General features: G+C 63.3%; 1 protein-coding gene and 1 non-coding gene across 8 annotated transcripts; one reads left to right on the top strand and one right to left on the bottom strand.

Moving 5' to 3' along the window:
* Positions 1-629: 629 nt before the first annotated feature.
* Positions 630-19,354, bottom strand: ATP13A2 (ATPase cation transporting 13A2). 7 transcript variants are annotated; one of them, XM_035019670.1, is made up of 29 exons: positions 19,041-19,354; positions 12,552-12,646; positions 12,282-12,464; positions 11,947-12,005; positions 11,659-11,770; positions 11,334-11,413; positions 10,545-10,622; positions 10,297-10,366; positions 9,446-9,580; positions 9,282-9,348; positions 9,070-9,201; positions 8,417-8,572; positions 7,579-7,689; positions 7,447-7,493; positions 7,175-7,363; positions 5,957-6,163; positions 5,408-5,503; positions 5,163-5,322; positions 4,946-5,066; positions 4,654-4,778; positions 3,785-3,945; positions 3,545-3,661; positions 3,345-3,424; positions 2,878-3,030; positions 2,708-2,804; positions 1,663-1,886; positions 1,425-1,576; positions 1,120-1,289; positions 630-1,037 (listed from the first exon to the last, which is right to left on the bottom strand). In XM_035019670.1, exons 1-29 carry the CDS (start codon positions 19,048-19,050, stop codon positions 903-905), a joined length of 3,522 nt encoding a protein of 1,173 aa, XP_034875561.1. In that variant the 5' UTR covers positions 19,051-19,354; the 3' UTR covers positions 630-902. The 7 variants fall into 7 exon arrangements, 6 of the variants coding, with proteins under 6 accessions (XP_034875561.1, XP_034875565.1, XP_034875563.1 ...); XM_035019674.1 differs by having other exon boundaries at positions 1,663-1,721; XM_035019672.1 differs by having other exon boundaries at positions 9,446-9,553.
* Positions 12,727-12,862, top strand: LOC118020479. Its single transcript, XR_004681913.1, has one exon. It is a non-coding gene; the product is annotated as a small nucleolar RNA SNORA16B/SNORA16A family (small nucleolar RNA).
* Positions 19,355-19,670: the final 316 nt, after the last annotated feature.

The following is a 19,670-nucleotide window of genomic DNA, read 5'->3' as shown; positions in this document are numbered from 1 at the left end:
GGGGCATCTGGGTGGCTCAGTTGGTTAAGCGACTGCCTTCGGCTCAGGTCATGATCCTGGAGTCCCGGGATCGAGGCCCACGTCGGGCTCCCTGCTCGGCGGGGGGTCTGCTTCTCCCTCTGACCCTCCCCCCTCTCATGTGCTCTCTCTCTCGCTCATTCTCTTTCTCTCAAATAAATAAAATCTTAAAAAAAAAATTAAAAAAACGGGGGGCGCCTGGGTGGCTCAGTTGGTTAAGCGACTGCCTTCAGCTCAGGTCATGATCCCGGAGTCCCTGGATCGAGTCCCGCGTCGGGCTCCCTGCTCGGCAGGGAGTCTGCTTCTCCCTCTGACCCTCTTCCCTCTCATGCTCTCTGTCTCTCATTGTCTCTCTCGCAAATAAATAAAATCTTAAAAAAAAAAAAAGACTGACTCTACAGTGATGAGGATTGAATGAAGACGCACATGAGGTGTTAACGGGGCACGAGGCCCGTGCTCAACCCGAAAACATCATTACTGTCAGATGAAGACGTGGAGGCCCCGAGAGGGGAGTCGCCCAACATGATCTGAAAAACCAGGGGCGCCAGGAGCAGACGCGTGGGGGGCCACCCGCCAGGCACCCGGTCAGCGGTACCACGCGGGAGACAGACTGCCCCGGAAAATATTACGACTTTATTTGCTGCACTAACAACAGCTCCGGGGGCGGGGGGGGGGTTGGTGGCTGTCGTCTCTACACGGGATGTCTGAACGGGGGACAGCAACAGCCTCTCCCCACCTGAGGGCCGGGCGGCCTCGGGGCAGGAGTATGGCATCTGCCGACCTCCGGGCTACGGGCGCGAGGGCGGTGGTGTCTCCGGCGACGGGGGCCAGGCGGTGGCTCAGAGGCAGGGACAGCCAGGGTCCGGGGGGCCGAGGGGTCTGCACTACCTCACCGGCGCGGCGGGCGGCGGCCAGGGCTGCTCGGCCAGCTCCCGCTCCAGCTGCTTGAAGCGCTTCTTCGAGGCCCTTCTGGGCCGGAGGCGCCGCAGGCAGGCCGGGAGGCACCGGTCCAGCACGCTCTGCGGAGGACAGGGGGTGCAGAGCGGCGGCTGCGGCCTAGCCCCGGGGCCCCCGCCGCCCCGAGCCCAGGGTGAGCCCCACCTCCAGCATGAAGGCCCCCACGAGGTTGAAGGCCACCAGGCCCAAGAGCAGCAGCTTGAAGCAGGTGTCAGCGACGGTCCTCAGCGCCAGCGGGCCTTGCAGGGGGCCAGGGGCCAGGAGCAGGCCCACCAGGACGGAGCCCAAGAGCGCCAGGGCCACCAGGAAGGGCACTGGGGGTGAGGGCGTGCATCAGGCCAGGGAGCCCCTGCCCCCTCCCACGCATGCCCAGTGGGGGACCCCCGAGGCACCAGACCCCATCAGCCCGTCCCTCCTGCGCCCACAGCAGCCCAGCCGGGCAGCGGCACCGTTGGTGTAGAGTGGCCGGCGGAAGGGCGCCCCCTTGGACATGGCTGCGGCCAGGATGAGGTACTGGAAGCTGGACAGAGAGAAGACCACCGTGTTCTCATAGTTGGGCAGGTTGTCTGGCGCGGGCACGGTCTTGTTCAGAGGCACGAACCTGGGGGCGCGAAGACCGGGGCTCAGGGAACGAGTGTGCGGAGGACGGGGCAGGGGTGGGACTTGGGAGCCGGACTCCCTACTCACCAGGGTTGGGCCACAGTCAGGAAGTAGCCCCCCAGCTGCACGCCGGCCACCAGGGTCACCTGCAGCAGCAGGCTGCTCAGCACGGGGACGCTGAGCAGGGCCCCCGGGGGCCGCGCCCGCCCCAGCACCAGCGCCGGCCCTGTGCGGCTCATGAGCCCGGCCACCGTGGTGGTGATGACCAGGTCGATGGCCAGGAACTGCACGTCACCCAGGTTGGTGTTGATCTGCCGGCAGGGGAGGAAGGGCAGAGGGAGGATAGCAGGGAGGCACCAGCTCCCTGCCCCTCAGGAGTCCGATGGGGAAGGTCAGATTCTTGCCCTGCAGCCCGATCGGGGGGCGTGGGGGCAGCGCCCTCCTGCCTCCGGGGCCCTCCTAGTCTGGCAGAGAAGACACCGCACTGCCTTCAGGGAGCCCCTCTTCCAGTCTGAGGGAGAAGGCATCCTTCCCTGCTGACCCTGGGACACTAAACCTGATGGGGTCGGTTCCTCCTGCCCACAGGAAGCTCCCAGTCTGCGGGGGCTCAGGCTCTGCCTCGCGGAGCCCCTCGGTCACCAGAGGACCCAGTTCTCGGTGGACGCCGGGACAGGTGCTGGTGCGAGATCCGCATTGCCCCACAGGGTCGCCTGCTTTCCATGGGGGTGAGCCGCGTGAGCTCAGAGCAGAGCCGGGGAGATGGCCTCTGAGCAGGTGTGACGGGCACGGCCAAGGTCTGGGCCGGGGCGAGGATCCGTGGGGAAGGAGCAGCGGCCCTGGCTCCAGCCCACTCCGGCCTCCGGCCCTGCCTGGGCTCTGCCTCAGTGTCCCCTGCAGACAGGAGCTCCCGAGGACAGGGACGACACGCTAGCACAGGACGGCTGTCCCCGTTTGTGACGACCCACTGTGTGCCGCCACCCGAGGCTCGGGAATCACCCAAGCCCCGTGGCTAGGAAGTGGCAGGGCGGGATCCGAGGCCGCACCATCCATGCCAGAGCTGCTGGGCCCCCAGGCACGCCGCTGAGTGGCCTGGCCCTGGGCCTGCTCCGGGCAGCGGGCTCTACCCACTCACCGTGTAGAGGATCAGGACGGAGATGAACTGGGTCAAGCTGTACAGAGCCATGTACTTGAAGACGCTGAACGAGGTGTCAAGGGAACACCGGCCTTCCCTGGGGGCGGGGTTGGGGCGTTAGGCGGCCCTGAGGGCACCCCCCCCGCCCCGCCGGCCCCTGCCCTCCTCACCTGATGACCATGGGCACACACTCGATGCTGGCCATGCTTGAGGTGAAGGGCGAGACCACCGAGGCCTCGGCCTGGGACAGCGAGATGCCCACGTCGGCTGCCTTCAGGGCCCCGCAGTCGTTGGCGCCGTCCCCACACATGCCCACGCAGTACCTGCACGGGGGGGGGGCTGGCTGGAGCCCGTGAGGTGCCTCCGCGTCGGCGGAACGACCCCTCTGGCCTCCCACGGGCCCGCTGGCGAGCGTGGGGATGGCTGCCCGCCTGCTGCCCGGGACATCTCAGGGGCTCGGTGAACAGGGGTCCTGATTGCTTTTGGCCTGACGGCCCCCGGAGAGCCTGCTGGGGTTCTCCCTGAGGGTGACGGTAACTCCGAATGCCTGCGGTGGGAGGCGGGGGCTCGTGCACCCCCCCACCCCATGCTGCAGACCCGCTAGCCCCCCGCAGGCCCCTCGCCCACATGTACTCACTGGAGCTTCTGGAGCTCACACACCAGCTCTGTCTTCTGCTCGGGAGCCATGCGGGCGAAGACCGTGCCCTGGACCAGCACCTGAGAGCAGGGGAGGAGGGAGAGGCTGAGGCAGCTGCAGGGTGGGGGTGGGAGAGCCATGAGGAGGGAGCAGAGCGTGGGGAGGCTGAGAGTGACCGGGGGGCTCAGGGACAGCCCTACCTTGGGCAGCAGCTTGGGGAAGTGCTTCATAAGGACACCAAAGGTGGACCCGCTGAGGGCCAGGTGGCTGGATCGGGGGTCTGGCTCCACGGTGTAGCTGGAGGCCTGGTCAGGATCCTGGGGGCCCAGGAAGCTCAGCTCAGCTTCCCTTGCCCACCCCGGAGAGCTGGGGCCAGGGTCAGGTAACAAGGGGTGGGGTCATCGGTGGGCTGTGTGGCCGGAAGCCCGGCTTGGCCTCACCTTAGCCCCATTCACAGCTGCGGAGGATTCCAATGGCAGGAGCTCGAGGGAGGCAGGCTGGCCTCGCTCAGGCGGGGTGGCGTGGATGATGACCAGATGCTCCTGGGGACCCACCATGCCGCAGCCCTGGGCCACCGTGACTGCTGTCTGCAGGTTGTCCCCTAGGGGTGTGGGGCAAGGTCAGGACCCAGCTCCTATCCGGGGGTGGGGGTGGGGGTGGGGCATCCTCACTCTGATGCTTACAGATGGGAAAACTGAGGCCAGACACGCTGTCTGCCATGACTGGCTGCGTGAGCTCAGGCAGGTTCATTAACGTCTCTGAACCCCACCTTCCTCACCTATAAAACCAGGCATCAAAGGTCTTAGGGGAAAGTGGGGATCAGGGCCTATGTCCCACATATACTACTTAGTGCTGCAGGACTTTGCTGGAAAGCGTGTGTGTACGCACATGCAAGGGCGGGGAGGGCAAGGAGAAGGACACAGACTACTGGGCTCCTCCACGTTGCCCTGGCTACAAATCTTTTCTTGCTCCGTAAAACTTCACCACTTTCAAGGGTGACATAATTCCGCCCATTTCCTACAGGGGGCACTGGAACCTGGAGAAGCCGCCTCGCAGGCGGGCGCCAGGCTGGAACCCAGGCTGCTCAGCACCACCCCCGGGGCTGTCTGGAGGTCATTCTACTCCCCGGGGCCTCCCCTTCCTCATCTAAGTGGAGGGACAAAGGCCACTTGGGAGGGATCCTGTGAAGACCCATGAGATGTCTGAAAAGGACCTGGCCTGAAGCAGGGGCCCGAAAAGAAGGGGTGCGGCATGCCCTCCCCTCTGCCCATGACCGGGGCGGGGTGGGGGGGATGCTGCCCACGGGCACCTGTCACCATGACGGTGCGAATGCGGGTCCTCCGCAGAGCCTGGATGACCGCTATGGTCTGGGGCTTCAGCAGGTTCCTCATGACCAGTAGCCCCAGGAGGCCCAGCTCCCGCTCCATGGCATCCCTGGAGGGTGGGCAGACGTGGCTCAGAGGTCAGGCAGTGGCCCAGGCCCCTGCCCCCTCCCCCGCTGCCGGGCCAGGCCATCTCCTCGCGGCTCGGCTGGCAGAGAGCCCCCCTCTGCCCGTGCCAGGACCCGAGGCCCAGTCCCCGGGGGGCAGGGGACAGTCCACCTCGTCAGCTGCTGAGCGGCCTCCAGGCTGGGCGCGACAGGCAGCAGCTTGCCCGCGAGGGCCACAACGCGGTAGCCAGCGGCCGTGTAGCTCTGCAGCATCCGGGCAAAGTCCGGCGGCACTGCCGGGGAGAGGCGGGTGTCACTGGGACAAGGAGGCGGGGGCCGGAGCCAAGGCTGGGGCCCACCCCATTCTGGGCCGCGGCTCGCCCCCTCACCTGTCTCGGGCTTGCAGAGGCCTGCCACCAGCTCAGGGGAGCCCTTGACGTAGGCCTCAGGCTGAGCAGCTCCCGGCCACGCCACGACCACGTTCATGCGCTGCAGGGCTGACGAGAAGGGGAAGCGGCTGAGGATGCTGACGGGCACCGGGGGCTCCTCCTGCAGGGATGGAGGGGCAGTTGAAGGGCCGGCCTGTGGAGCCCCCTCCCACCCCACCCCCCACAAGCACCCCCCCATGACTCACCATGCCCTGCAGCTGGGGCTCCTGGGGTGGGGGTTTCATCACCGCCAAGACCTGGGTCCCAAACGCCGAGTCTGCAGCCGGCCCCTCCTCCAGGACCTGGGAGGCGGGCAGGGAAGGTTGGCCACGGAGGGAGGTGGCGGGAGATTCAAGTTAGCCTCCTGGAAGACTTCCTTCGTGTGAGAGCGGATGGAAGTCAAGAACACGGGCTTTGGAGTCGGAGTCGGATGGGCCCCAGTTCAAACCCTGGCTTTGCCACTTACACGTTGCAGGGTGACTTTGGACAAGTTATCCCAAACCTCCCTCAGCCTCAGCTTCCTCCCTGTGAGGCAGGTTTGGAAGCTTCCTTCCTGGGCTACAGGAGGAGCGCGAGCCAAGGCCCGTGGCATGACTGGCACTGGCACCAAGTGGGTGCTCCCACGCGGCCTCGGCCATCGTTATTAATGACGGCGGCACAACGGACGCCACCTGGAGTCCTGGAAGGAAGACCAGGCGGGGTTAGTAAGAGCCCGGCCGCCTGGAGGCGGGGGCTGGCCTGCTCGGCCTCCTCACCCAGCCAGTCGATTCCACCATCTTGAGGTCCATGGGGTCGCCCACATGGGTGTCCTGGAGCCGGCTGAGGGCATGGCAGGTGGCCAGCGCTCGGAGTAGGGGCCCCATGGGCAGGCGGCGGGGCTCCGGGACCAGAGGCAGGAACGCCTGCCCTTTTAGGGGCACCACACCCATCACATCCAAGCCGTCCTCCGTGAGGGTGCCTGTCTGCAGGGGGCAAGGGTGGGCCAGTGATGAGTCCCGGGTTGCTGAGTGCCGCTGGGCTGGGCACCCCCACCCCAGGCCAGGCGGGGCCCGTGGGAATCCCGGGAGCCAGCGCAGGAGCCAGAGGAGGTCCCTCTGCCAGGGTCGTCCTCCCGAACCCCCGCTTCCTCTGCCTGTTACCGCTGCCTCCAGGAAGTCTTCCGTCACCCTACAGCTGCGTCAGGCGGCCCCTGTTTGGGGCTCCCACCCACGACCCCTCTGCCACCCCCATCACTTGCTTGATGTGGGGCCAGGAAGAGGGCCTGGCCCCACAGCGTCCGTGTCCAGCTCCTTCGCCAGCCTGGGGTCGCTGTGAACCCAATCAGGCCCCACCTTTCTGTTTAAGAACTCCCCGTGGCCCCCAGTGCCCTCAGAATCATTAAGGTCTGAATTCCTCAACGGCGCTCACCAGCCCCTGCCCGACCAGGGCCCTGGCTGTCTCGGCCTGCCCCCTTTCCCCGCTGTTCCCCGTGCCCCAGGTCTGTCCCTCTGAGGAGCCATGCTGACTGCTCCCCAGCCCCCGCCTGCCCTGCCTCATGCCTCCGGGGGCACCCCCCCACCCCGCACTGAGGTCACAAGGAGCCTTCCTTGATGCCATCTCCTGGCGGGGGTGACCCCACAGACCACCCTGTCACGTTACCCTGTTCACTTCCTTCCCCAGACCCATCACCATCTGCAGCTCCCTGTGCCCCCTGGTTCACTCATTCTGGTGGGGGGACATCACCCTGGGGGGCTCTGCTGGGTCTAGGCGCTGAGAGCAGCACCAGGGAACGACTGATCTCAGACGGCTGTCTGCCGGACCGAGAGCCCGACGCGCATGGGAGCTGGGCGGGGCGGGGGGGGGGGTCTCTTGAGCATCTCTACCCCAGGACCGGATCCGGCACTGAGCGGGCCCTTGGTCAGTGCTGCCGACTGAGGAGTGCAGGTGTGGAGGCCGGGCTGTGGTGCCCGTGGCCCCCGCCCTGCGGCCCCCACCTTGTCAAAACACACCAGCTGGAGCTTGCCCCCCAGGTTGATGCGCAGCGGGTGGATGCAGAAGATGCCCTGACTCCGGAGCCGGCTCTGGGCGTACAGCGTGCACACGGTCATGGCGGCTGGCAGGGCGGGTGGTACCACCACCGTCACCAGGTCCAGGGCCCGGATCACGATCTCATGCAGAGGCACCTGGCAGGAGGCCCCGTGAGTGCCAAAGGCCAGGCTGGCCCTGCATCCCTGCCGGCGGCCCCCACCCGGGCCCCGAGGCTCACCCGGTTGCGGTGCAGGATGAAGATGCTGTAGATAGTGCCGAGGAGAGCTGGGGAGACAGCACGCGACTCAGCAGGATTTGGGAAGGGGCTGCGGGTGGGGGGGCAGCAGAGGGGGTGCAGGGGGCCACTCACCCAGGACAGAGAGGGCAGCCAAGAACTTCATGCTGTGTTTGTAGAACTTGAAGTTGATGGGCCGGGGGTGCAAGATGGAGCTCACCAGGCCCCCTTTGGCTGTGCAGAACCCTGGGAGGAGCCGGGGGGGGGTGGAGTGGGGGGGTGAGGGTCAGGACAGGCCCTCCCAGCCCCTGCCCTACCCCACCGCACCTGGGGGTTGAGAGACACGGTGCTCCCGGGATGAGAAATCATCCAGTTTGGGGTGACTTGTGATGGCCCACAGGCCTTGCCCAGCCCTCACAGGGTTTAGTGAAAACGGAATGAGTGGACAGCATCTATAAAGTGGGTGGTTTCAGGGCGCCTGGGTGGCTCAGTCAGTTAAGCGACTGCCTTCGGCTCAGGTCATGATCCCAGGGTCCTGGGATCGAGTCCCGCATCGGGCTCCCTGCTCTGCGGAGAGCCTGCTTCTCCCTCTCCCACTCCCCCTGTTTGTGTTCCCTCTCTCACTCGCTGTGTCTCTCTCTGTCAAATAAATAAATAAAATCTTTAAAAAAAAAAGAAAAGTGGGTGGTTTCACTTAAAAAATCCAGATATGTGGCTTCTGCCGAAACACTCAGATCTGGGTACACTAGGTCCCATTCCCATGTGCCAAGAACCTGCTGGAGTTGTATAGGGCTGCTCCCTTCCTAAGGGGTGGGCTCCCGCTTGCTGGCCACATCCCTGCCCATGTCTTCGGCCCACCCCTAGCTGGGGGTGGGACTTGCCCCAGGTCCCACAGCGGGACAGCGGCAGAGATGGCTCCTGCCCTGCCCGGAGTTGTGAGCCCGGCAGCCCTCCCTACCTCCCTGACTCCTACCTGTTCGAGTCACCACTGCCAGGACATGGGGTCCGACGAACGCTCGGGCCTGCAGGACGAGGGTCCCACAGAAGAGCGTGTGCCGCCGGTGGGTCTCTGGGCAGTAGGGCTCGGGCCCCTCCGGCAGGGCCGTCTTCAGTACTGGGACGCTCTCCCCTGGGAGGGACGCGGGAGGAAGCCCGTGAGGCGCCTCCACGCCACTCCTCCCCACCACCCAGACAGGAGTTAAGCACACTTAACTCTTGTAACCATACGTGCAGAAACCACTGCCCCCATTTTACAGAGAGGGACACTGAGGCTCGGGGCAAAAGACATAAAGACACACAGCCAGACAACCCGGAAAGGATGTGTGCCAGCCAGGAACCAGGAACCCGCTCTCGGGCGAGCCCGACGGGGTGTGCGTGCGTGGACGCACAGGGCTGGGGGAGGGGGGCGGGGAAGACATTCTTACTCTGTCGGAATGATTCTATAACAAGCAGTATTACTTTTATAACTCAGAGCAATACGCCAGAGGGTGGGTGGGGGCGCTTAACCTCTCTGAAGCCCTGAGCGCCTGCCGGGTGTAGGACTGTCACCCGAGAGCAAAAGGGGAAGAAAAACCTGGAAGTGCTGCCACGAGGCAGAGGGGCCTCCGAGGCCGTGGGCGGGCTGACCTGTCAGAGAGCTCTCGTTGACCACGCACTCGCCGGCCACCAGGGCTGCGTCACAGGGCACCAGCCCGCCTTCCTGCGGCAGCACCAGGCAGTCTCCCGGCACCAGCTCGCTGGAGTCCACCCATTCCTCCTCTGCAGGCGAGCGGGGGTCCTCAGCGCGGCCCGGGGCACCCCCAGCCACCTGCTCGAGCCCCCCCTTCCCTTGCTCTCACCTCCCCCGGGCCGGCACACGCACACCCGCGCCGACAGCTGCACCATGTCCCTCAGAGTCTCGCTTTGCTGTGGGGGGCGGGGGGGCACGTGGGGAGTGGGTGGGTGGCGGCCCCCTGGGGTACCCGGCTGCCCCGCCCCCTCCACCATCGTCCCCCCGGCCGACCTTCCTGGTCTTGTAGAGCGACAAGCAGATGGAGGCGGTGGAGATGAGGAGGATGCACAGGGCGTATGAGTAGTAGTGATCTGCCAGCCACAGCCCGATGCTGAAGGCCTGGAACCCATAGTAGGGGTTCAGTGCCTGGGGGAGGGGCGGGGAGGCAGCATCAGGGCCCGCGTCCCCGGGGCGGCCCTGCTCAGCCCCTCCAGACATCCGTGGAGCCCCCGGCTTCTTGGCTCTAAAGAGGGCCCAGGCATGTAGATGCCAGGCCCCTGCTAAGCATGTCCTCTAAGTGACATCCGATGGTGGTGGCAATTCCACACTCCATTTTGCAGATGAGGGCACTGAGGCACAGAAGGGTCAAGTCACTTGCCCTGAACCAGGCAGCTCCCCAGTGGCTGCTGGGGTTTCCATCAGGCCCGACTCCAAGAGCCAGTCTCCCTCTCATGGGCGTCTGCCTCCGGCTCAGAGGCTGGGACGCGCAGTGTCCTCTCGGGTGTCCGCGCCATGGGCTCCCCTCTGTCCCCTACGCCACATCACCCCTCTGAACCCTGGGATCTTTGCGTGTGAACCGAGCGCCCCTACTCTAAGGCGGCTCAGGCACAGCAAGGCCCAGGAGAAGCCCGGGCTCTGTGGCCTGGCCTCCCGGCCTCTATCCCAGCCCCAGCCTGGACCACAGCCTCCAATTCCTTGCCCTGAGCGAGGGTCAGGTGGGTCTGAGGTGACTTTCCCCTGTGGAGGAGGGGACAGCTGCTCTGGTCTGTCACTATCAAGTGACCCTAAGACGGCCAACCCCCGGCCAAGGTCACATGGCCAATCCAGGCCAGAGCTGGGGTGAGGCCCAGGGCCAGCCCTACCTCGTCCACCAGCAGCTGGGGATAGGACTTGACCGGCACGCCGATCACGTTGGGGCCGTAGACGGTCTTCCTGTAAGAGAAGTGGCCAGGCGAAGAGATGGAGGGGCAGTAGCAGCTGCGCCCTCCAAGGGCGACGGAGCTCCTCATCTTTCAGCCAGGGAAACCGAGGCCCAGAGAAGGCAGGGGACCACAAGGCCACGCTCGGGGGCGGGCAGAACGGGGCCCCCAGTGTATGGGGCGGCGCCCACCTCACGGTTTGGTCCTGGAGGCTGAGGCCGGAGCGGGAGCGGTGGATGCTGTCACAGGTGCAGCCATGGTCCAGCAGGCTGGGGGCGGGGCAGGGGGGAGACTCATGTGGGCAACGGGGCCTCCTGCCCCAGAGGACTCGGGGCTCCAGGCCCCTTCTGGCCCACTGAGCTCCTGGGAGGAGGCAGGTCCCTCACTGACTCTGGGCTTAACCCTCTCCCGTTCCTCTGATCGGGCCCTGAACCACCTCGCCGAGGAAGAACACTGAGCGGCGATGAGAATACTTAATAGTGACGAGAATCGCTATTACTGAGTGACGGGAGGACTCTTTACAACGACGATGCCTTCCGTAAGTGACTTAATCTCTCTGTGCCTGTTTTCTCATCTGCAGAGCGGGGATGGTGACAACACCTGCCACGTAGGGCTCTGGGGGGATGAGAAGCCACACAAAGCGCGTGGCTGGTGCCATCCCCACGTCCCCTTGGCACTCACCTCTGCAGATGCAGCTCTCGTTTATCAAGCACTTAGGAGGAGGCAAAGCGGGGACAAGCCCCCAGATGGATGGTCCGAGCCCAGAGCCCTTATAAGGTCTGATTCAGCGTTTTCACCTCGGCCTGAGGCTGAGCCAAACTTTAGGCGAAGCTCATGTACTACCCCCCCCCTCAAAACGGCCCAGAGGAGGCAGGGGTTCTCTTTATGCCCCAGTTACAGAGACCCCAGGGCCTGGGGAGGCTCATGACCGGCTCGTGTCGCAGGGGACCGAGGCACACGGCCACGGCCCTGACCCCTACCTGACTTGGCAGAAGGCCTGCTGGCTCTCGATCCAGACGTAGCGCTGGCCCCGGAAGAGGTAGTACCGCAGGGTCCGCTGCTGGGTAGGGGAGAGGAAGCTGGAGGCAGCCTCAGGAGGAGGGGGAGCGGGGGGGCAGCGCAGGGGTAGAGGCCAGAGTCACAGGAAGGAGGCGGGGAGGTGGTCGGCCGAGCATCCTGGACACTGGGGACAGTGGAACCAGAGGTGCCCGGGGAATGTGGAGTCCAACCCTCCCATCGTACAGAGCGTGAAACTGAGGCCCAGGGAGGGTTAAGGACTCGTCCAGAGCCCAGCTGTCCACTCACTGCCTCTTCGCTCCTGCAGAACTGGGCGGTGTCCTTCCATGCGCCCTCCGGTACTGCCCCCACTGCCGCCTGGCTCCGGCCGTCCTCCCGGCCCTGCGCCGGCAGCTCCAGGCTGGGAGGGGCGTGGGGGTGCTTGTGGAGCTCTGGAAGCTGATCCAGCACCTCCCCAGCCCACGGAGCCGCGGTCCCCCCCGGGGTACGAGGCACTGGTGCCTTTGTTCAGAGCGGCTGTGGAAGGGGGCGAGTGGGGAGCAGGGGCTTCTGGGAGGGCTGATGGGGCTGCCTCACCTGCCCTCACTGACGGCCTCAGTCTGCACCTGCACAGTGTACAGCTGCCACGAATTATCCTGGAACAGAGGTGTGGACTCGGTACCAGAAGAGACTCCCCGCCTCCCAGGTCCCCCCCTGCCGCCCGGTGGCCCCAGCTGCGCGAGGCAGGGATCAAGGACGTAGGAGCCACCCTTCTGCCCACTGCTCGGATGGGAAAGCAGAGGTTCAGAGAGGACACCCTGAGTGCGGTCCCACAGAAAGTCAGCGGCCAGATGGGGCTGAGACTCCACGCGTGACCCCCCGCCCCCCGCCCCTGCCCCAGCACCACTCCCTCTAGCACCAGGCTGCCTCACCTCTTTGTCTCTTATTTCGATGACGAGTGTTTCTGCGCGGGCCAGGTTGCAGGGCCGGAGCCGCAGCCGCACCCCCCACACCGGCTTCCAGCGGAAGAGCAGCAAAGGGATCCCCGCCATCATCCAGACCACGAGGTGATAGCCTATGACCCTCCATGGACTGCCACAGTAGCCGCTGAGCCTCTGGGGACGCGGACAGAGAGGGCCCAGGTGGAGGTGGGGCGGGCGGGGGGGAGGGGCGGGGGGGGCCGGGGCTCGGGGCTCACCTACCACGGATGAAACTGAGGAGCTGAGGGGATCTACAGATGTGTCTATCGTCAGGGTCCCATAGCCGGCGGGCATGCTGCCCACGAGAGGGCTGCTGTCTGTGGGTGCAAAGGAGAGAGGTCATGGGGGGGCGCTCCTCCCTCTCTTATGACTTTAAACAAAATGAGCATCGTCATTCTGTGGCCCCTGTGTCGAAGCTGCGGCGGCTTCCATGCAGCTGCTGTGGTCAAAAAGGAGCCGGAGGGACTGCTCTCCTGGATGGCTGCCGTCCCGTTCGCTGTAACTGATCTGTAACATTTTGGGAAAAGACAGTCCCTGCTGTGCCTGCCATTTCTCAGGTACAGACAGAGTCCTCTATTAAAACTGACACGCGGGGCTCCTGGCTGGCTTAGCCGGGTGAGTGTCCGACTCTCGATTTCGGCTCAGGTCATGATCTCAGGGTTGTGGGATTGAGTCCTATGTCGGGCTCCGTGCTGGGCGTGGAACCTGCTTGGGACGCTCTCCCTCCCTCTGCTCCCCTCCCCGCGCGCCCCACCCCAGCTCTTTCTCTCTAAAACAAAAAAACCTGACATGCTTCCAGAGGCCAGCAGAAATGTTCTGTTGATGGGGTCTTGCCTACAGTTACCAGAGTAGAGCTTTTGAAAACTAGCTTGCTGAAGAACAAGGACCAGCATGGAAGGGCAGATGGGAGTGGGTTGGGCACGCGAACTGGGAAAATGCAGCGGCAGGTGGCACAGAAAAGCTTCAGGTGTTGGTCCCAGGACCAAAGGCAGCCAAACCTTTGATGCCGAAGAGCACAGGAAGGGGACAATAAGATTGTTCAAGACAAGGGTATCTGTAGCTGTGTGAGATGAAGGTTCTGGCAGGAACCAAAGTGGCACTTTTTGGTGAGTGAGGATCCTGGGGCCATGGCCGCAATGGGACACAACCACCTCAGGACCTGGCTGCCCCCACGTTTCCGGTGGTGCCTGATTCTGAAGACTGAAGACCCCAGCCTGCTGCTGGAGCGAGGTCGTGGCCAGGAAAGCTGTCTTCATCTTTGATTATGGGCTTACAGCGGGGAGAGGAACACTATGGGAACGGGGCAAGCAGGAAGACAACGGGTTATTTTAGATAGAAAATCACGACCTTTGTATTTCTGCTAATGCTGGCATGACCAAAGAAAGACTTGAGGTAAAAAGAAAGCATCGCTAGGGGCGCCTGGGTGGCTCAGTCGGTGAGGCGTCTGCCTTCAGCTCAGGTCCTGATCCCAGGATGCTGAGAACCCTGCTCAGCGGGGAGTCTGCTTCTCTGCCCCTCCCCCAGCTTGTGCTCTCTAGAGCGTTCTCTCTCTCTCTCAAATAAATAAATAAAATCTCAAAAAAAAAAAAAAAAAGAAAAAAAGCATCGCAATTTTATAAACTGGTCTGAAAGACCCAACAGCTCAAGGCTTCATGGGTCTGTTATCTGACTGTTCTGGGGCTCCCACTCACAGTGTCGTCTCCTTGTGTGTCTGGTTATCGCTGTGTGGGCCCAGAGTGGGGGACAGGGCCTGGTGAGCGCCCTGAGCTTCCACAGCCCTCACACATCCAGCTATCTGCTTCCTGGGAGCTCTGTGTCCCACTTTTGCATCCGGTGCCCACCCAGAGGGCACGGATCAGGGCTGCTGATCCTTGTTCAACTCCGGTGCCCAGCAGAGTCCTGGCAGCGAGGAGATGCTGAGAAGTCGAGTCTGGACTGAGGAGATGTCAGGCCTGCCTTTGACAGCAGCCAGGAAAGGGGCCCCCACTCTGAAGGTGGGATGGGGGAGTGAGGAGCCCAGCCAGTGTGGGGGGAGGGGGTGGGCAGAGAGGAGGGGTGAGTGGAGGACAGAAGGTGCTGTGTCCCAGCTGAGCACTTACCAGGGTTCCTTACTTAACCCTCTGCAGGGAAGGGCTGACTATCACCCCCATTGTACAGATCGGAAAACTGAGGCTCAGAGAATAGCACTAGGTGGCTCTATTGCAGAAATTCTGTTCCTCCTGTCTCGCCTACGGCAGGGCCGTGGTCCTGGCAGGCAGGCGGATAGCGAGTGTGTGGGGGCTGCAGAGGCCCTGGGCTCACTGCTCCCACCGCGGGGCAGCTTTTGTGGGGTTGAGACACGCAGGTGCCTGGGCCCGTCCCCAGACCTGCCGGAGCGATGGCAGCAATGTGGGGCACCTGCAGGTTTCATAGGAGCCTCTGGATTCACTTAGAAGGTGGGGGCAGGCTGCCGATTTCTGAGCTCCTGCCCTTTCCCCTCCTTAGCCAGAGCCCTGCAGAGCCCTGACCTACAAGTTTCCACCAACAAGCCAAGTGTCCCAGGCTGCTGCCACTGTCACAACATCCCCAGCCCCTCAGCTGCTCTGTCCCCAAACACTTGGGCTTCCGAAGCTTTCAGAACACTTCCGAAAGCCTGCTATGTGCGCGCTCTGCTCCTGGCCCTTTTCGACACAGTTAACACACTAACCTTGCTGTGTGAGCTCAATTGTTATCCCCTTTTTATAGTGGAAAATGAGGCTCAGAGAGGTTAAGTAACTTGGCCAAGATCACACAGCATGGCCGCGGTAGTGACAGGATGCGAGTCCAGGCAGGCTGACTCCAGCGTGGGTTTTATCCCTCTGCTGCACCACCTGAGAATGTCTGAGGACTGGGGCTCTGTGTCCCCAACACACCAGGCAGAGTCTGTGCTCTCCTCCCCAGCCCCTGTATCTCCACATAACGATGGTGACCATAATTACTATGGCAATGACCATCATCTGAGCAGCCAACAGCCATTAAGCACTTCCCAGGGACAAGCCCCACTCTATGCCTCCAGACAAATTAGCTCATCTAACCCTCCAGCAACACGAGGGGGTGGACTCCTTTCTCTCATTTTACAAATGAGGGAACTGAGGCTCAGAGGGACAAAGACACCCCAGTAAATGGTGGAGCCAGGACACTGGAGCCGGATCCTGTGGTTTCGGGTCCCAAGTGGGCACTATCAGAGACCAGGGCTCCTGGCCTCACCTCCCCAGGCCTCTCTGAACTCGATGACTCAACACCCCAAGCCCCACCTCCGGCCAGGCCCTCCCTGGCCACTCGGCTGACTCGGAGAACAAACAGAGCCACCAGATCCAGGAAGAAGCCGGATTCTGGGGAAAGCTACACACACACACACACACACACACACACACACACACACACACACGGCCTGTAGCCCACAACCATGGGCGTCTCTGGCCAGCAGCAGCCTTCTTCCTGGGGCTCCGACAGAACCCAAGCCAGGTCCCCCGGGGCGGTCCCTGTCATTCTCCGTCCCATCTGGCTTGTGAGTGGGGCTTGTCAGGGAAGCATTGCCTTCCCTTCCTGACAACGGCCCGCAGACAACACACAGTGGAGGGCCCTCTGCTAGCTGGTGAAGCTCTGGCTCCTGGCCTGGGGGGCAGAGGAGGAGGCCTTCAGGGCAAGTGACACAGCCTGGCAAGCTGGGTTCTCAGGTTCTTGGCCACCAAAAAGCCACAGACCTCTCTTGCGGTGGTCCAGATGCTCCTGGAGTCCCAGCTGTCTTTTTTGTCAGAGTCCTCCACCTGCCCCAGAGACAGACTCCCCGAGTGGGGCACGGTGGGTTGTGTTTTGGCCCTTAGCACTGGTCTTGGGGTTTCCATGGCGTAAGGGAAAGAGCACCTCGGGGTTCTAAGGGGTTGACACAGGCCAGGCACTGTTCCACAGGCTTCAATACGGTAACTCACTTATTCCTCACCCCCCCTCTATGAAGACGGTACTACTTGTATCCCTATTGGACAGATTAGGAAACTGAGGCCAGGAGAGGTGAAGCCAGGGGCCCAGGGGCCACAGAGCCAGTGAGTAGTGGGATCTGGATCTAGGCGTTCTGGCTCTCGGGTCCACGCTCCTAACCACTGCACCCCCATCCTCACGGCTTCTTCCCCAGAGCCCCTGGCTCTCTTACAGGCAAGCTGTATTTTGGGAGGCAAGTGCCTTAACGTTTCTGGTTTTCATTTCCCCTTGCTAGGAGCATAACCCCGAGCAGCCAGCACACGAGGAGTGTGAGCAGTGGCCGCCCCGGGGTGGATGACGCTCCTGGGGCGTGGGCCTGTTTCACGGGCAGCTGCCGGCTTCCCTGCCAAAGGGGTTTGGCTCGGCTCTGACCCACTTCTCAGGCTCTCCTCCACGTTCCCATCTGCCTGTCTGAATCCACAGCCGTGCCCCTGCTCCCCTGTGCACACTAGACCGCTTCTCCCCGGCTCGCTGCTGGGCTGGGGATGGGGAAGAAGCCTGCGTGGCATGCTGGGCCACCGGAGCAGGTCGCTTCGCTCGTGCCGATCTGATTTCATCCTGCAACCATCCTGCAATTTATCCCATTTTACAGGTGGGAAGACTGAGTCTTGGAGAGGCAGTTGGCCCCCCAACTTGTCTAGCAGCTGGAGAGGGTCTGTGTTGCTCCAAAGCCCTCTCTGCCGGCCTCAGCCACACCCACGGACCAACAATCGTGCCATCAGGCCGGACCGGGCATCCCCGTCCTGCTCACAGTGCCCGGCACACGGCTGGGACTCAGGAACCATTTACTGAATAAGCGAACGAGGGCACGCCCGCTCATCTCGCTGAGAGAACAGAGCACGGAAGCAATGGTTCGGAGTCACTGACCCCTGCTCCTGGTCAGTCGGCGGCCAGGTGCAGAGGGGTGAGCCTCTTCGGGAAGGGGCGTGCCAGAGATCACCTTGTGCCACCCTCGTCTGCTTGCTTCCCCAGCGATCTCAACAATGTTCCCTCTGGGAAGAGTGTCCTGTTGCCTATCACACACCCCTCATTTCCTTGGGGAGCATACTCTCCCAAGAAAGGACAAAAGAGGGGCTTGAAGGAGGACGTCATGTCTGTGGAAAACTCTAGTCTGCCGGGAAGGTCAGAGCCCCGTGCACTCTCTCCTGAGGGACCCTTGTCAAAACACTCGGAAGTGCTGGTTTGTCTCCAGTCACATTTCAGTCTCCCCAGGGGTGGCCCAGGAAGGTCGGGGGGCCGTGTCTGATCTCTTTCAGGAACACCAGCTCAGGCTAGCCCCGAGCAGGCTGTGCGGGATGAGAATACTTTTCACGCGAATTGTATTGCTCTTCCAAATAACACGGACTGATCTTCATGCATCACCCTCAGAGGGCGGGGCTATTATCAGCTTACTTTACATCATTTTACAGTAGGGGAAACTGCAGGAACAGAGCTTCAAAGCACCTGGCCCAGAGTCATACAGCTGGAAAAGGGAGAAGCTGGAAGTAAGTGGGTCTGAATGAACACATTCCTCTTAGTTCATCCTCACAGCCACCCCATGAAAAGTATGGATTTGGATCCCATTTCATAGGAGGCACAGAGAGGTTAATATGTCCATGGTTGCACAGCTATGGATGGTCCAGACTAGACTTGAACCTCCCCCGACTCCACAGCCCGGGGGCAATGCCACCAGCACTGCAGAGGGGAGGGGCCGGAGTCAAAGCCATCTGAGAACCTCGTTTCCTGCGGAAGCCCTGCTTCCTGCTGCTGACCTGGCAGTGGCCCAGGGCAGCAGGGCTGCCTCCTTCCTCGCCGTGCTTCCCCCTGCAGCCAGAGGCTCCTCTCCTCTGCCAGGCTAGGGGGGTGAGGAACAACCTGCTAGTGGTAACCTGATCTTTAGATCTGGAGTTCAGAGGGCCTCTTTCCTCAGCTTTCCCCCTCCCTCACTGGGGTGCACGTTGAGCTTCTGGTAGGGTCGGAAGAGAGGTGGGAGATGGGGAGGGAGAGACCGGAACTGAGGGGTCTGCCTCTGTAGACCATGCTCAACCTTTGGTGGGCTCTTTGCTGAGATCTGGGGTCTGAGTGACTGCCATGGAGAGGAGAAGAAGAGAGGTCTCCTGGCTCCTTTCGCAGCAGGTGGGATTTAGACTCCGGAAAGGGTGGGCCTGGGACACATGGTCTGGGATGGGTAACATGCAGGGTGTGGTCCTCGGACCTGGGTGTTGCCAGGCTTCCTCTGGGGGCCTGAGGTAGGGGATTGGCAGTGGCATTTGTGTCCAGGACACTCTGACCCAGGGATTCGGGACCCCTGGCTTCTCCAACCTCATTCATTCATTCATTCATCCAAGAGGAATAACTACCAAGAGGCCCCGGATGCAGCGGCCTCCACGGCTCTTCCTCGACCTGGACATCTGTCATTGCAGGAGGGAGTCCAGTGGGCGTGGGGCATCTCCCCGCGCCCCTTCCCCGCGGACCTCCAATCACCCTCCTGCACAGCGCCCAGGGCTGCACGAAGGCGGGGAGCGGACGGCTCCGCGCGCCGCCATCCCGGGGGCTCCTGGTCTCTCTGGGAAGCGCCCCGCGTCCACTCCCCGAGACGGGGCAGGGACAGTCATGGGGACGCCCCCGCCGGGGGTTGTTTCCCTGGCCCGCGAGCCTGCGGTGGGGGTGTCGCGTGGCGCGACGACGGGAGGCCCGGGGACCGCGCCCGGTTCCGGGCGGCCCGAGCCGCGCACTCACCTGCGCTCATGCCGGCTCCTCGCGCTCATCGCCGGCCCCGGCGCTGCGGCCCGTGGCCCGGCCCGGGCGTCGCGATGCCCCGCGGCGGGGGCGCGAGGCGGGAGGCTGGGGGCGCGGGGCGGAAGGCCGGGGGCGCGAGGTGGCCCGGGGCACCTGCAGGAGCGGGCGGCTGGCGCGCCTGGGAAGGTGCCGCAGTCGGGGTGTGCGCGCAGCCAAGCTGCGCCCGGCCCACTGCGGCCCCACGTCCGCCCCGCGCGCGGGCTGCCGGGACTTGTAGTCCGAGCCGCCCGCGCCGCCCGCCGGCGACAGACAGACACGGGGTGGGGGGAGCTCGGGGACTGCGACAGCCATCCCTCGGACACAAGAACACACAGACACACATCAGAGACAGCTACCCTCAGACACACACAGAGTCACACACACAGGTGACACGTAGAGACAACGCACACATACACAACAGTAGTGTGACGCTCAGACACACAGATATAACCTCCCCCTGCTCCATGCCCTGCTCAGCGGAGTCAGCCCCAGCTGCATACCACAGTGGTTAAGGGCTACGCGTGCTGCTTCAGGCTGGCCTCCATCTTGCCCAGACTGTGTGACCTTGGGCAAGTCACCTCTCTCTGGGCC

This window comes from Mirounga leonina, unplaced genomic scaffold (assembly GCF_011800145.1).
Source record: "Mirounga leonina isolate KUSES-001 unplaced genomic scaffold, KU_Mleo_1.0 Mir_173, whole genome shotgun sequence".
NCBI lineage: Eukaryota > Metazoa > Chordata > Mammalia > Carnivora > Phocidae > Mirounga > Mirounga leonina.
Note: the sequence above shows the minus strand (reverse complement) of the source record. Positions and strands in the feature narration are given on the sequence as shown.

Coding starts and splice junctions, on each gene's coding strand:
- ATP13A2 (XM_035019670.1), bottom strand. Junction 12,465..12,551: donor GCTCCTCAGTTTCATCCGTG/GTAGGTGAGCCC, acceptor CCGCGTCCCCAG/AGGCTCAGCGGCTACTGTGG. Junction 3,946..4,653: donor TCGCACCGTCATGGTGACAG/GTGCCCGTGGGC, acceptor CCACACCCCTAG/GGGACAACCTGCAGACAGCA.